General features: G+C 37.5%; 2 protein-coding genes across 2 annotated transcripts; both read right to left on the reverse strand.

Annotated features, from left to right (window-relative positions):
* Nucleotides 1-592: 592 nt before the first annotated feature.
* Nucleotides 593-3,151, reverse strand: LOC121783389. Its single transcript, XM_042181448.1, has 2 exons — nucleotides 3,016-3,151; nucleotides 593-1,725 (listed from the first exon to the last, which is right to left on the reverse strand). The coding sequence occupies exon 2, from the start codon at nucleotides 1,665-1,667 to the stop codon at nucleotides 1,209-1,211; it is 459 nt and encodes a 152-aa protein (XP_042037382.1). The 5' UTR covers nucleotides 1,668-1,725; nucleotides 3,016-3,151; the 3' UTR covers nucleotides 593-1,208.
* A 3,846-nt stretch (nucleotides 3,152-6,997) lies between these two features.
* On the reverse strand, nucleotides 6,998-14,492 carry LOC121783359 (DNA polymerase I B, chloroplastic/mitochondrial-like). The gene is made up of 13 exons (XM_042181405.1): nucleotides 14,112-14,492; nucleotides 13,053-13,437; nucleotides 12,467-12,934; nucleotides 12,160-12,351; nucleotides 11,338-12,011; nucleotides 10,787-11,240; nucleotides 9,709-9,804; nucleotides 9,467-9,559; nucleotides 8,741-8,935; nucleotides 8,154-8,246; nucleotides 7,862-8,074; nucleotides 7,656-7,745; nucleotides 6,998-7,364 (listed from the first exon to the last, which is right to left on the reverse strand). Exons 1-13 carry the CDS (start codon nucleotides 14,231-14,233, stop codon nucleotides 7,203-7,205), a joined length of 3,237 nt encoding a protein of 1,078 aa, XP_042037339.1. The 5' UTR covers nucleotides 14,234-14,492; the 3' UTR covers nucleotides 6,998-7,202.
* Nucleotides 14,493-17,650: the final 3,158 nt, after the last annotated feature.

Below are 17,650 nucleotides of genomic sequence, written 5' to 3' on the forward strand. Positions count from 1 at the left end.
TAAATTTAAATCAAGTGTGAGTTTTATATTTGAATAATATCTTATAGCTGCTTATCATAATATTACTTACATATATAAAAAAGTGCTGTTACTATCAATTTCATGACAAAGATTGAATTCACATGATATAGGTGGACATTTCATATGCTTCCCATGAACAAAAAACCCCTAAAATTACTCAACCAAAAAGCACATGATCATGGTTCGTGCCAACATAAATAATACTCCCTCCGGTTCCTAAAAGTAAGAACTTTGGAAACGGCACGGTTTTTAATGCAAAATTGGTAAAATATGAGAGAGGAAGAGAAAAAACAGTGAAATTAGTGTTACTAGATTGTGGGGTCCATTTCCTAAATGGGGAGTTTCAATTTTTAGGAAATGGACTAAAAAGGAAGGAATTTCTATTTTTAGGAAATAGAAGGAGTAATACCGAATTCTAGCATTTTAAATCTATTGATTTGCATGACAGTTGGACTCAGCATATTCCACAAATTTTCTCATTTTAACAGCAAAATAATTGGTAATAAAACTCCTCATTTTCCAGTTAATACCTCTAATTCAACTAATGCAATCAAAACTGGCAATTATGAGATGCTAAATGAAGCAGCTAGTAGCAAATTATTGTACTTCACATTTAAATTGCAGGCATAGACAGTTAGAAGGGCTAGCAGAGACTCTTTACTCCTCTTATAAATAAGCTTAAGAAATATGTCTCAAACCAGAAACCAAGAACAAGACTGTTTACTCTATTATACCTCACATCCTAAGCAAGTGCCCATCCTCCAACCCGGCCCTGTCTCCAACGACATGCATCTCCCACAAAAGATGACCCAGATACCACCTAGTCTTGGCCCTGCACCTGAAAAAACAGAAGCAGCGAAATCTGATCCGGTGGCGATAGGGACTAGAGGTACCGTTGGATCTCTCATCATGAAAGAAATAGATCACTTCAGCCGCCTTGATTTAGGCGACGCGAGCAGCATGAAGAAACCATGCCACAATAAACTCCCTTTGACAGACGAGTTCTTCAAACCAAAGCTTGATTCAGTGATCGCCATTCCCAGGAGAAAAAAGAGAGGAGGAGGCAAGAGGCTTCTACCAAGTGTGTGTTCTGTGATCGAAGTAGCAAACGTCAATATTCAGCCAAGTTCGTTCTCTGTATTCGCCTACAAAAATCTGAAAGATGAAATCTCAAGAGGATACAAACCTTAGGCATTACTGTCAGGTAGTTTCGAGAAGCTGAGCTTCTTTAGACGGTGTGCGATGGGATTTCTGCATTTTATGTCGACTATTTCAACCATACCCTGACCTTTCTTGGATCCCTTTTTTCTTATAGGAGTTCCATCTACCGATGTATCATCATATGCTGTTAGCATGGGAATTTGAGGAGTACCGTGCTTCCTCCTTGAATTATCGAGGTCCTTATGGTTTCCAAAAGTGCCTCTGCTGCTGCTGCTACTGCTAGCTTCGTCTGCTGACGTTCCTTGTTTCAATCTTCTTGGAGTTGCATCAACAGTTGAAGCAGGGACAGATGTGCACGGACAAGGCAACTGAGATGCAGATTTTGCAGATTCGAGTTCTCTGGACATTAAGGCACTTATTGTCCCAGTTGTACCTACTTTGATAGAACCTCCACCGCCCCTAATAGCTTCAAGTTTCTGAGCCATAGCAAGCTATTGAGCAAAAAAGATCAAATAATAGGTTCTTCAAGATTTGTTCAATAGCCTGCATAAGAGCATCTCCCAGAATGTCAATATTATAATGACGGAAGTAATTAAGTAAATATTACTACATGGCATCTCAGATTTAACATAACAATTATGAGGAATGTATGATGTGATGCATTGTTTTCACTGAAACGTTAATGTCTTAAGGCATAAGAGGAGACATATATATACTAATGCCAATGAGAATTACTCCTGGGCCTATATGCATGACGGTTAGACATCTTTTTTGCACCTTTTTCTTGGAAAAGGAACAACAAACCAACCAACAACTTCTACATTTAAGAGAGCAGATCGAGAAAATAATCCGAGACATTCTTAGAAATGCAAGGAGAAGATCCTCAATTAGAAAAAATATATAGATATATAGTATAAAAGAATCAAGGAAACAAGAAAAGCAAAATAAAACTAAGCAGGTTCCGTGTTTTAGGCTCTACTTGATCAGTGAAATCCTTCCATGGCTAAAGAACTGCATTGCTTCAGTGACTAAAGGATAATTTATTGAGAATGGTTTTATTGTTCTTTTCACATTTGTAGTAACTTGTTTCCATAAATGGATAGACAACTTCTTAAGCCGTTCGATTGTTAGGAGAAGGCACAACTGTAATCACTCTCAGGTCATTGACAAACATGTGTACACAATGGCTTCAACTTTTCCAAGCTTAACAATTAATATGCCAAATTGTATGCAAACTTAGAAACTGTTGCTCGAGCTACTAATCACACAAAACATGGTTTCATGTACAGTTTCTTAATCACGATAAAACAACGGCCATTGGTTTTTCACTTTCTTAATCTTGAACAGCCTAAATTCTCCCCAGAAGTGGGGGAGCCTCTACAATTATACGAGAGAAGCACATTCAGTGCGGAGTCTACAATAAGTAGACTTCCAAGTCCAAACATAATGTGGGAGTTGAAAATGCAGATAAGAAAGTGGTTCAACACTGATTATCCCCAAAAACTGAATACTACTATGATTTTATTTATTCGTCTAATACTAGTTTCCTAAATACTTTGATCATCTGTCAATTCTCCATTAATCCAAAGAAACCAGTTCGATAATATGCGAAAACCAACCATGATAAAAAAAATGCTCAATCGACGCAGGAGAGTTATCCAAAGAAAAAATTAAATAGCAATTTGAATTTGAATACGCATAAATGGTCTTAAGATTAGAGACGAACAGATGAGAAAATTAAGAGGGCAGTCATCAGAAAACAATAAAATTGTATACTGAACATGGAAATAGACAAAATTTGAGGAATGCAGTTATGAAGAACAAAAGATTTACCAAGAGAGAAAAACAGCAGCTTTGCAGAGGAAGCAAATTGTGGAGATGGAAGAAAAAATGATGGGAATGCGGTAGGGAAAGTAGTAAATCTAGTGTATATCAGTCGCTTTCCATAAACCTACCCCTAAAATTTAAAGGCTCGAGGCCAGATCCGCCATGGTTATTCCATTCTCACATGTTCAATGTATCATACTCGACTTCAGGTTAATTTGTTAATTAAACAACTTCATTTTAGTTAACTAATTTCATTTTTATGGAACTGATCTAATGATTTACTCCAATGACTTCTAATATTTTTTTTTCATTTACTACAAGCCTACAAACGGTCACGGCTATCGATGTAGTCTACGAGTTATGTGTTTGTTTCGTTATAGTGTAACCAAACTTCTCTAGCGTTCATGGATACCTCTAGCGTTATAGTGACAAAATTACATTGTAGTCATGGTTTACAGTGTAATTTTTCATCAATAGTGAAAAAAGACTCAAAATAGTGAAAAAAGACTCGTAGACTCAAAATAGTGAAAAAAGAGAAGAGAAGTCATAAATAAGAGAAGTAAAAACACATATAAATTACACTATAACAAACACGAGTTATGTGTTTGTTTCGTTATAGTGAAAAAAGACTCAAAATAGTGAAAATAGTGAACACACAGATAATTACAGTGTAAACCTCATTTTATTACTACTCCCTCCGTCCCGGGCTACTCGCTCATTTCCTTTTCGGCTCGGAGATTAAGGAATGAGTGTATAGGAAAGTCAAAAATGACGGTTGTAGTTGAAATTTTTTACTAAAAATGGAAAGAGTGCAAGTAACTTGGGACGCCCAAAAAGGAAATAAGTGCGAGTAGTGCGGGACGGATGGAGTATTATTTATGACTTCTCTTATCTATGTGTTCTCTCATCTTATCCCATCAATGGCATGGCTACAACAACACTCATCTTTCTCCCTCTCCAACACCCAATTCTTCGACACCAAGTCCTCAGTCCTCCTTCCATGGCTCTGTTGTCCCCATCTATGTCGCTAACCCAATTTTTTTTCCTTTTTATTACCATATAATATGTTTATTTTATATTAAAATATTATTTTCATTTATTGCATAAACATTTTAAATTTAATTAAATTGATAAATTAAAATAATTATCAATTCTATGTATCTTGTCCGTTATCATAGGAATGATTTATGTTTTATTTTAATTAAATATGTTTTTATAAATAATTTTTTTTAATTAAAATCATAAATCATGTAATATGGTGATATAATAATCAGAAGGGATGTGATCAATTGCTAACTCATCCCTTAATTTCTAACTACAACTACTTTAAAATCATAGGATTTTAGAGATTTAATGGTCTATAAATTGTCATGTGTTATTTCGTTTTTCATTTTTTAATTTTGAAAAGATAATTATAACTATCAATTTAGGGTTTAAGAATACAATATCAATATAGTGTATTAAATATATCAACATGAAGACCTGCCAATATCAACACAATTTCATATTGACATTGTACAAGCACTATATTGACATATTATGTAAGGCGTATTGACATAAAGCTGCTTTACGGAATTTATGAATATTCACGAAAATTTTAATAAATTTTGACATCGAAATATATACATGTATGATCTCGTTAGAATCCTTATAAAATTATCTTTAATTTGAAATAAGTTGTGCGAAAAATAATTTAAATCGAGATAATTATATGCATTTAAAGTTTTCAGATATTTTTTAAAAGTTAGTTATAACTAATTTGTTGTTAATTGATATTATTACCCTAATTGACATTTTTTATGCATGATATTGATACTCGGGCTTGAATGATCTTTGCCCTTGATTTGAAAATCTAATGCCTATCATTTAGTTGTAGTTAGTAATTTAAGGATTAGTTAGCAATATAACACACCTCATAATCAGAATTGTTATGTATGTTAATTCATCAAATTTTATATACTAAAATAAATGATGAATAAATGGAAAGACTGAAATGCCCTATGTGTCACTTTGGAAAGAAAGGAGGGTCAGAAGGGCATGGAAGACAAAAAACAGTTGAAAAAGAACCTTAAATGATACTCCCTCCGTTCCATGTTAATAGAGTCATTTTTCTATTTTGGGAAGTTCCAAGGTAATTGAGTCATTTCTATTTTTAGCAAAAAGTAATTCTTCTTTTTACTTTATTCTTTCTTCATCTCTCTTACTTTACTCTCTCTTACTTTTTTCATCATCCATTTAACACACTATTCTTAAACTCCGTGCCGAAAAGAAATGCCTCTATTAACAAGGAACGGAGGGAGTATTATATTAATGCGTAGAGGGGTTTGTTACATTTTTTAAAACATAGGTACCTTCAGTGTTCGAACGTCCATACATAGGAGTGTTTTTTTTAATTCAGTCTTTTATTTTTAAGATAAGAGGTAGGGTTGCTGTGCGTCAACATCACTTTCTTTGTTGGATTAGTTCAATCAAAAGCAATTTCATTAAATTTGAAGTAATTAATTAATTAATATACACAGTAGCCCAACCAACAATTGTACCCTGTCTGTGATTCATCACTATCAAAAATTAACGCAGTGCGAAATTTACAACCTATTGATGCCAAAATGTGAAGATCTTGTGCTTATTCTCTTTTATTTTGTTTTTTTCGCAGGGTCCTGATCATTCATAACATATTATTGGAGTTAGGGCTATTCTGGATTAATTCAATTTCATTGTGATTTACTCTAGATTTAGGGGAAAACTAGCACCTAGATAAATACTCCCTCCGTCCCATAATAATTGTCACTCTTATTGTGAGCACGAGTTTTAAGAAATGTAAATTGTCACTCTTATTGTGGGTACGAGTTTAAAGAAATGTAAAGAAAAGTTAGTTGGAAAAGTTAGTGGAATGTGGAACCCACTTTTTTTATATTGGTTTTGTAATAGAATGTGAGTAAAGTGAGTTAGTGGAATGTGAGACTTATTTACTATTTAGGGTAAAAATGAAGTGTGACAATTATTGTGGGACGGACCGAAATGAAAAAGAGTGACAATTATTATGGGACGGATGGAGTATTTAATACTGTTATTCCTTATGTACTTCTATAAGAGACTTTTTTTAAACACAAGATATAATAAAATGATGTATGGAGAGTCAAAATAGAAGAGTGAAGATCCCAAAAAGTTGGGCTAATTTATATAGTTTTGAATACTATAAAAGATTACTTGTATGAATATACTATTCTTTCCGTTTTCTCATAGTTAGAGTTATTTTTTTTATTTTGGAAGTTACGAGTTGCGTCATTTCTATATATAGTACTCCCTCCATTCTACAATAGGAGTCATATTTGGTGTGTGAACGAGTTTTAAGAAATATAACGAATAGTAGGTTGGAAAAAGTAGTGAAATATAAGGTCCACTTTTTTATATTAGTGGAATATGAGGTCCACTTAACATTTATGGTAAAAATAAAATATGATTCTTATTGTGGAACAAACCAAAATGACAAAATATGACTCTTATTATAGGACAGAAAGAGTAATAATTAACATTTTTTCTCACTCTTATTTTACCCTCTTACTTTATTTTATCTACTTTATTTACTCTCTACTTTTTTCATTCTCTTACTTTTTTATCTATCTACTTAACACACTAAACATATCTTTTCTAAACTCCGTGTCGAAAAGTTCTGCCTCAACTATGAGAGAACGGGGGAATAATATTTTTGCTTGGTTCAAATTATACAAATGCTTTTTTGCCACAAATAGGGTTTATGCACATAAACTTAATTTGATTCTATGGGAAAAAAAAGTCTTAACAATGTTTTTATAGTTAAAACATTTTTTTCCCACATTAGCATATTCCACATGAACATAACAATAATGCCACACCAGCCACAGCTTAATCTAATTTAGATGTGAAACGATCTAGGTCTTAAAATAGAAACCAAGAAGAATCTCTTTATGGTGTGCAAAACTAAGATATGGAGACAAGCAAATACATGGAATTGAAACCTAGAACATGAAATTCTGCTTTAAGAATATCAGTAGTGTGAACCAGAAAGAAAAAAAACAAGAAGCCAAATTATATACAGAATTATATCCCTACTAGATTACAGAAAGGATCATACTGGCACCATATTTTATAGGTGGCCAAGAACCAAGAACAAGAGAAAATTTGGAGCCGGAAATCATACCAACACGTGCCGTCATCTACTTGGCAGCATACCAACTCTGAGCACATTTGGCATCAACAGACAAACCAACTCTAAGAATGTTTTTCCCATCAAAAGGCTTTGACATACAATCTACAACAATTGCCTTGGCCTCCTCAGAAGATTCAGTCGGCCCTTCTAGGATCACTTCGTCATGGACCTGCCCAACGGAACAATGGGGCATTTACTATTTCAGAATTAGCCAAATTCATAATTCATTGTATGAAGATGAATGGATATCCTAAATCCCTTGATAAGTTCTACAATTTGAGATAACTTGTTGAATTCATATACAATTGCAAGGGCTACAATTGGGGAATTCCTAGAGATGAAATAAAATTAATCAGGTATACTATCAGTCCTAAATAGCAAAATCTTCCTAAGAGAACTTAATTGTTTTCTTTATTTTTATAACTTGTTTCTATTATTTTGCCTTCATAAATAATCTTACCTGTAACAGAAGTCTCCATCCTAGCTCCTTCAAACGTTTGTTTCTTGATATTTGCAACATAGCACACATTGCGACATCTGCAGCACTTCCCTGCAGCATATTTCAAGGTTATATGTGTTAGATGCCAACACGGCCCAATAATATGGACAGCCAAGCATAGCCCTAAACCTCAAACCATATTTAGAAGGGCACTGGGAAACATGGACCTGCACAGGGGTATTGATAGCAGCACGTTCGATGTGTGCTTTATGTGCTGAGCTGGCATTCTTTAAAGATGGGAAGTGGCGGGCCCGCCCTAGCAACGTATTAACGCAGTGATAGTTATGTGCTTGTTTCTTGCGTAGTGTCTGCCAGTGTAGCACTTCTTGTCTATCACTGTACCAGAGATTAACTGTTTCCTGAGCTTCCTCACGAGAAACCTGATGGCACAGATATAGTGTTCAAACATGGAACGAAACTTTTCAAAGAAGTGAAAGCTCTCGAGAAACTATTTATTACCTTCCAGTCCCGAGCAAGTCCAACAGTTGTTTTTCCATATGCAATGGAAAAGTTAAGCATCTTCGCTTTCCTTCTCTCTGAACCAAAAGCATCCTGAAATATCATCCAAAAGATCCAATTACTAAAGGTAACCCTTATTACAAAGCCCTAAGTTAGACACGAGCAACAGACCATATTCAGTAAGAAAGCTAAATACATGACTACATCGCTAACTTTGCTATCTCAACCATCTAACTTGACGCTTGATAGAAATAGGCTGACCTTAGAAGATATGAATTGACCTACCATTTCCAAGCTGACAGAAAAGTCTATAACCTATAGTACTTAGTCAATGGCTGTGATATGCATTAGATTTATTCCTATTTTTACATGATTCGAAGAGCTTATGTTTTCCCACACCAGAAATCTGGATACCAAGGAGCGCAATGGCAATGAACTACATGTTGATATAGTTGCTGTTGTCATAAACGAAAAGTTCCCCAAAGAGTGTGTGTAGAGTGGTTAATGACCTTGTCGTGGCCTTTAAAATTTCTGTTTATTTATCCATCATAAAAAAGTGTGCCAAAGAGAAAACTGCAAGTGCAAACCTTTAGCAACGGGGCTGGAGGCTTATCTTCACCAGGTTGAGGATGCCACTCAAGAAGCACATCCTTATTCTCAACAGCTTTACGAATGTGTGGATACATGTTCATTGCAGTTCTCGAGTGGAAGTCTCCACCAGCTTTAAAAGCTTCAAGCATACTCTTACAGTTGGCCAGATGAGCTAGAATCCTAAGCTCTAACTGATTGTCCGAAACAGAAAAATACATAGAAATATTTAGTATTTTTTCCCTATGAACGCTAGTTACCTTGGAATTGAGACCAAATATTTAAAGACAGGGTCTTTTCTGAACACACTTTGTGTGATGGGTTTTTATTTATAAAACATAAGATTGAAGTATTTGAAGGATAAGATGGTCAAACAAGTTCAAAATTAATCAATCCATGAAAGTAAACAGTTGATTAGCTTAGATTATGTTTATCAATCTGTCATATCACTCAAAGTAAACACCCCCATAGAATTGAGTATTTGAGTAACAAGATGGTCAAAGAAGTTCAAAATTAATCAATCCATCAAATTAAATGATAGATTAGATTGTGCTATATTTATCTATTCATCTTATCATCAGAGTAACACCCATTATATACATATTATTATAGTTTCAGAGTGATATATGGTTGAACTATATGCATATAATATGTTGGATTATATCTTCTGAAAAACTAATAACTCCAAACAAAAGACTATATATCAAGAGACCTTGAGTGATTACCTGTCCGTAATCAGCAACTATTAGAGAGTTTCCAGGTGCTGCTATAAATGCCTGACGGATCTTGTAACGATCCTTCTCCAATGCGGGTTGGTTCTGGATTTTAGAAGGTAAAGGTTACAAAACTCAGAAACAACTTCAAGAAAGGAAAACATGACTGGTGCTTCTGTTTGATGAGTGGATTTTCAAGTAAATATACAAATGCCACTTAAAATCCAAAGCTTCAGTAAAAAAATTGTACAAACCTGCAGATTAGGTCGCCGAGCAGACAGTCGGCCAGTTTCTGTGTTGATATTTAAAGAACAGTGGATTCTCCCATCCTTTCCTGAAATGTGATTTCCCTGAGATGGAAAATGAAAAGCAGAGTTAGGAAGATAAGAAATTTCCTATTAGTGTCCTAGCAGACACTCATCAAATAACCAAAAGATAAGAGATGATATGATAACTAAACTATCCAAGGTAAGCCGCAAAGACAACATTAGCCACACTAAGCCGCTTGATGAAGATGGATCTATTATAAGAGCTTTTATAGTTTTTTCTTGTGTCCGTAAAAAATTATTCATAGAAAATCATATATAGTTCAGCAAACATCATAACTAAGTAACTGATGCAGTAGATGAAACATCATATAAAGGCATTTCAGAATCATTACAAAATTTGCACATTCTTAACAGAATCCCGGTAGATTTACACAAAACTTATGACAGGTTAATGGAGATATCCCTCAAATCTTCTGTAGGAAATTTAGGATAAAATTCTCTTATCCTTCCAGAAAGAGGTGTCTTAAAAACTTAAAACTTATGTTTTACAACCACTATAACCAAAACCCAATCCGAGAAAATCCCGAAAAAAATAGAAAAAGAAATAAACGTGAAAATTCTTACTGACGTAGTCAATAAACTAACCAGGTAACATGGTAAAAGATAACCTGTTTATTTTATTGTGACATCATAAAGGTATCCAGAGAAAAGTCTGGATATGACTTGAGAAGCAATAATTTATCAATGCAGCAAATGAGAAAAAATTGTACTATAGAGAAGCATCTCAAACTAACTAAAAAAAATCCACATGTAAAACAATATTTCGATGGGGTAGGGTTGGCAAAACTAACTTACAACAGCATATATAGAATATAATTCTTTAAACCTTTTAAAGAGTCGTATTTTAAAACGCTCAAAAGCTCATATTTGTGCACCCACTGCAGCCAAAATTCAATCAGAAAAAAGGCCCAAAAGAAGTAGGTAAAATAACTACAGAGCAAATGTCAAACACAAAAGACATTTATAATGTAATCAGCAATATAATCAATCAAGTGAAGAAAACCTGCAATGGGAGAATAAAGTTGGATATCAAAGAATCAATTGAGCAAACTTCACATAGAGCAGCAATGGCATGACAAGCTTCAATTCCCGCCTGTCCGCCACCAAATGCAGAGTAAGCAGTTCCATAAGCAGATATATCTCTGTCTACACTTTGGGGCGCTCCATTGTCCATCGAGGAGATTTGGTTCTCTTCTTCGGGAAGTTCTTCTTCATCCTCTTCATCCAAGAAATCAAAGTCTGCAGAGACCTTACCAGCAAGAGTCTTCAAAGCATCCCCACTAACAGAAGGCCACCCACTTGGAGTGAACTTATCAGCTACCATGTTCACACCTTCAGGCTTACTCAATACGATTTTACGAAATTTTGTGGCTTTCTTTTTGCCCTCTTCAATTATATTATCCACATTGGGAATTTTAAATTCTTTCTTCACTGGAAGGAATTCATTTGGATCCTTTCTGCAAATAAAATAACAAAGAATAAGTGTATGCTCATTATTATTGGCTTTCAACAACAAAGGTATCAATTTAGATTCTTTCAAAGGAATGGTAGTACCTGTTCTGCATACCACCAAAGAATAACTGACGCAACTGTGCATCACTCCCCACATTCATGTCTTTTGCATCAGGGCAAAGTTTAGAGGCCCACTTGCGAAATCTATCAGCAGCTATCTGCTGCTCTACTTTAGCAACCTTCTCAATTTCAGCAAGATAAGAACGATCGACCAGCATTCCCTCTCTCTCCATTTTAACAAGGAGCTCCCCAAATGGACGTAAATACTTACAGTAGTTGTCAAACATTGACCCTTGGTATTGTCCATCAACAGACCAAGGAGTTTTCAACAATTTCTTCATCAGGCTTTCATACAGGCTCAATGTGCTAATCGAATCCAGAGCAGAATAACAAATCCATAATTTTCTCTCATCTCGTTGTAACTCTTTAACAGGAGGAATGACAATTATTTTACCCTCAGATCCATCTTTCTTAAGTTTTTTCCGACCAAAAATATTCTTCATTGACACCTTCCCAAGAACTTTTTCTCCAGGGCCTTTCTTAGCATCAGACATGACAGCGGGATCTCTTGTGAGTGCTTCCAAAGAGTACCCTCCCTCTGTTCGTCGAGAGGAGTTCCACAATCGAGCCATGTGCATTGTATCAGCATAGAAACCAGAAAGTTTAAGCCCATAATTCTCTATTATATGACTATCAAAGCTGTAGTTGTGCCACACCTGCAAAAAGTTAAGGGGGAGTTGGATTATATTTATAAATTTAAATCTCCTTATACCAGGCTGAAGGGTGCCCTGATTGGATAAAATTATCGCAGAGGAACAATAGAACATTAATAACGAATAATGAAACAACAAAACAATGAAATACTTTTTTAATGGACGGATCTTCAAAAAATGGTGCAAATTCTTTGATAAGACCCTTGCCACCTCCATCAAGGACATCTACCCAGATACAGGACTTTCCATTACCAAAATCAGCTTCTGGGCCAGAGTATATGCTGAAACATATCACTTCACCATGATCTACGGGTGTTTCTTCTTTAACATCAATATTTGCTACCTACAGTAATAAAAATCAAAGAGAAAGTGAGCACTAAGCAGTGGCCAGAATTTTCCCAAAAATGGTATAAAAAGCATATATTTAGATTTTGAATTTACAATAAAGCTATACATGCCTCTGTATCACATGCGTGAACAAGATCCTTGTATTGAGTAGTGAGTAGATGGACTACTTCCCTAGCAGCATGTATGCTATCAACAAGAAGAACCTTTTCATAGACCTGGCTAAGTCTCTCATGAAGTTCAGAGTACTCAGGCTGATTAATTTTCTCACTGAAAGGTTCAGCAACGTCATCACTTGGAACAACTTCATTGTCAGTAGAAGCAGTTTCTTTAATATTGAATACTTCATCCTTGTCAGGTTTGGGACCTTTAACTCTCTTACTTCCCAAGGAGCTTGGATGAGCCTCTATTGTCATTACATGGCCCTCCGAAACTATCTTTTTATCATGATTTGGGTAAGAAACTACACGAGATCCAACGTGACCTAGAGATATCTGGTTATGGGAAATATGATGCACATGTTGCCTGCCATTTCCAGTATATTGTGTCTCCTTCCTGCTTAATGCTCTCCCTTCTTCATACTGCAAAACAAACAATTTTCCCGTGATCAGAAAAGCTCGGAGAATGGCATTTAACAATGTGAAAGCTTTCAATGAAAGAAATGACTTCAATGCTTTGCCCGTATTATGAATAACGTACTATTGTTTTTCTCCTATTATCTCCTGTATTTGTTTTAAGCTTTGCAGATGTATTGTTCCCATGAGCAAATAGTCTCTTGTTTTTCCTACATTCTTCGGTGGCTTTACCCCAGTCTTCAATGGTATGCCCCCAGTCGTTGGCAGCTTGTGCAGTATTTAATACTTCCAAAATTCCTTGACCGTCTTCCTCTATTGCTTCCGCCTCTCTATATAAAGACGAATTTTTCCACCTATACGCAAAATCACTCCTATCTCGATAATGCATTTGATTATCGTTGTGCTGAAACGTGCTGTAGCTCGATTTTTGGTTTAATTCGAGCACATCAGCACTGATAGCTCCATTAGGGATCCCCCTCTGAGCACTTTGGCTTGCTTTATCTTCCAGCCTGCAAAACATTATGTCTTAGTCTATATTCAAGCACAGTATGGCAAGTTTTCTTTTAGTTGGATGATGGGGGGACTGGGGCTCGTACCCTAGTCTCTCACCCTTACATACATGAGGAAAACTATTGAGCTACAATGCTCGTGGTAGCATAATGAAATGACATACTTCCCCAACTATCATTGCTCATAAAAATGGTGTCGAAGCCCCATGAGAGTTACCGAACCAAGAGAAAACAGAACAAAAGTTTGAAGAAACTCTAGTTTCTTGAATCTATTTAAGCTGCCTCTAAAAAACAATTTCCACAGTAAACCCTAAACGACTTAAAATAAAAATTAGCAAAAAACCAAGTGTTAAAAATTCTGGAAAACATTGAATTAAATGTGTTCACCCCTCAAACAACCTCGGATGGCCAAAATCCATTGTGCATCAGTACTCTATGTTCGATTTCTCTGGCCCGTTTGCAAGACGTGTGCGAATTTATAAGACATTACAAGATAAAAGGCTTTTCCCCAGTATAAAACAGCATCAAAAAATCTCAATCCACTAACAATACACATCTACCTAGTCTCATAAACAACATACACAGATTTCAACAGTTTCGGAAGATGAAGAAAGCATCCAAAATCAAAAGAAAAACTTGTTTAGAGAGTCAACAATGAAGAAAAGGAGGCGAACCTGCAGAAAACTCTGGTGGAAGAAGAAACGGAGTAGAAGTGAACGCAAGAGCGGCAAAACCAGAAATAGGGCGGGCAAAGCGAAGAGGGGCGGAAGGGGGCGGTGGGCGCAGAGAAGCCCATTTTAGGTATGGCTCTGCCTAGCTTGTTGCTAGCTCTGTGAGTGACAATGCCTCGAAAAGTTGCCGTCTTGATAACTTTGAAGAAAAAAAGAAAAAGAAAAAATGAGGGGTTAATTGGCGGCTGTAAATAAGAGGGTTTTACAGGGGTTTATCGGTTCCTTGTCTGGAAGTGGAAATGGCGGAAGGAGGAAGCAGAGCACATGCGTTTTTAGAAAGAGAGAGTGGCGTGCGAGGATGAACTCTTCTCAACGCCAAATTGCCAAATGTGGAGAACTTGTTTATTGCAATTGTCACACGGAATTATCGAAAATTTCAAAATTTTCCAACACTCTTAAAGCATCAGCAATGACGCCCGTCCCGACGGAATACTGACCGGCGTGCCAGAATTCCGCAGCAGATGTCAGCCATTGTGCATGGTATGCATGGATACGGAATTCCGCCGAGGACACCGCAGTTCCGCGGCGTTACGTGGAATTCCGTCGCGACGGGCGTGCGGACGTCCGCCATTGCGTTGACTCCCACGGACATCCGCGCGGAATTCTCGTTTATTGCATTAATTTTTTTAAAAAATTCTATATATACGGCTCGTTGAACTGCATTTCATTCGCACCACTTGTTTTAACAAGTTTCTCTCTCTACATTTCTTTTATATATTCGGAATGGCTGGTAGTGGTAGTGGTAGTGGTAGTGGTGGGCATTATGAACACATGATGCGTCTGATTCATGCACGTGTACCGGAATCAGCGGAGAGGGAGGAACAAGCGGCTTTGGCTCTGGCGGTACCTCGACCCATCCATCGTCGAACTATAATACCCCGGGACCACCTCGCTGCCCACGCTCGGTTGTATGAAGATTACTTTGCGCCGGAGCCACGGTTTGGGGAGAACCTGTTCCGGCGACGGTTTAGGATGCATCGTCTGCTCTTTCTGCGTATCGTGGGCGCTTTGGAGCGTCGATATGAGTATTTCAGGGTGCGGGAGGATGCGGCTGGTAAACCAGGCCACACGCCGATTCAGAAGTGCATTGTCGCAATCAGGTAGCTGGCATACGGAGGCGCGGCCGACATGTTCGACGAGTACCTCCACATCGGCGAGACGACTGCCCGCGATTGCCTGGAGTATTTTTGTCAGGGCGTTAGAGAGATATTCAGGGATAGGTATCTTCGGAGGCCTACCCCCGAAGATTGTCAGGCTCTGCTGGATATGCACGGGAATCAGCACGGGTTTCCGGGGATGTTAGGCAGCATAGATTGTATGCACTCGGAATGGAAAAACTGCCCCGCTGCCTGGAAATGGATGTACACTACTGGTTTCAAGGCCAAGAATCCCACGATGATCCTTGAAGCGGTAGCTGACTACCGGCTGTGGATTTGGCATGCCTATTTTGGAGTAGCCGGATCTAACAACGACATCAACGTCCTCCAGTCGTCGCCCCTTTTCAACGAGCAGTGCATGGGCGTTGGTCCGGCCGTCAACTTCGTCGTCAACGGCAACCAACACAATATGGGCTATTATTTGGCGGATGGGATATACCCTATGTGGCTCGTCTTTGTGAAGACGATCAGATGCCCAGCAGATGAAAAGAAGATATATTTTGCCGGTCGCCAGGAGGCGGCGCGCAAAGATGTGGAGCGGGCATTTGGTGTGCTCCAGGCTCGATGGGTGGCAGTGAAGGGTCCAACACGGCTGTGGTATGTTGACAGCATCGCCGACATCATGTACGCATGTATTATCATGCACAACATGATTGTCGAAGATGAAGGTCCAGCACTGACTGATTGGACCAATGACGATGCTGGTGCTGGGGGTCCAAGCCACGGCGTGGCCACTAGCAATGTACGCATGGGGATACCTCATGACGATGTCGATCGAGTCCGTGCATATGCCGACATGCGCCAAAGACAAGCCCATGTTCGGCTCGAGAACGATATTATTGAAGAAGTATGGCAGCAGAGGGGTCGTCGTTGATGTAGTTTTTAATTATTGAAATGTTTTTTTTAATTTGGTGAAATGTACTTTTCTTTTTTTTTATTTAATGGAATTTTTTCCCTATTTGTGTCGAAATTTTAATTCCAGAAATTGATTAATTTGTGAATTTGTGGTTTTTTAAATTGTGAGAAGTCCTTCGGGAAGTCCTTGGGGATGTCCGCCACTGTGCAGTGGGAAGTCCTTATGACGTGGCAGTGCAGTAGGAAGTCTGTATGACGTGGCAGGAGGTGTTCTTGAGAATTCTGCGGGGAATTCCGCCGGGAATTCTGTGCCACTGCTGATACTCTTATGTTTAGAGTTTACTCGTTTAGAGCATCCACAATAGACCGAACTAGCCGGCGGACTAGCCAAAAACACCTTCTGTCACTTCATTAGGACTAGCCACTGCACTATCACATCACTAGGTCCCACTGCACAATGGACTAGCACTAGGACATCCCAACAAACAAATTCACAAATTCACAAATTCACACAAATACGGAACTAAAATTTCGACACAAATAAGGGGAAAATGCAACCATTTTATACAAATTAAAAAAAACATACATAATAAAAAAATTTAAAAAATCACTAGTACGTGCGCTAGTCCGTCGAGAGCCCACAATAGCGGACTAGCGTCATATGCGACGTACGAAAGGTCGTCCGTCGCGCTAGTACATCAACCGCTAGTCGGTCGCAATAATGGACTAGCGGCTAGTCCGCGTACTAGTCCACTATTGTGGATGCTCTTAGAGTATCCACAATAGAGTGGCACAGCCACGAATCCGCCCAAGGCACAGCCACAAAAACTTGTCCAACTCAATAGTGGTCACGCCACAACCACAAATCACATTATTTTTATCAATTATTGGTATATTTTAATTGGAATGGAACAAAATTAATTGGACAAAAATAAATAGAATAAAATGGAATGAAAAATATGATTTGAGAATAGATTATTATAGATAAAGATTTAAAATAAATAAATAAATAATCAAAAATTGAGAGGCGGCGCCGACACCACCGCGAACGTGGCTCGTGCATTTCCTCCCCACCCCACCGCGGTTGCCCGTGTCCACAGCAATCGGTGGCGCCGGGGCACCATATTGTGGACACTCTTACATGTTACTCACTCCGTCCATTATAATTTGTCACCATTTGACTCGGCACAGATTATAAGAAATATAATAGAAAGTGGATTGAAAAAGTTAGTGGAATATGTACCTACTTTTATATATTAGTTATTATAAAATATAAGTGAAAATGAGTTAGTGGAATGTAGGATTCACTACCAAAATTATTAAAAGTGAAAGGTGACAAATTTTTGGGACGAACAAAAATAGAAATAAGTGAAAAATTTTCAGGGACGGAGGGAATAATATTTTTAAAATTTAGTTACATCATACTCCCTCCGTCCCACAAGAATATGCACTCTTTTCTTTTTAGTCTGT

Source organism: Salvia splendens, chromosome 21 (genome assembly GCF_004379255.2).
Source record: "Salvia splendens isolate huo1 chromosome 21, SspV2, whole genome shotgun sequence".
Taxonomy (NCBI): Eukaryota; Viridiplantae; Streptophyta; class Magnoliopsida; order Lamiales; family Lamiaceae; genus Salvia; species Salvia splendens.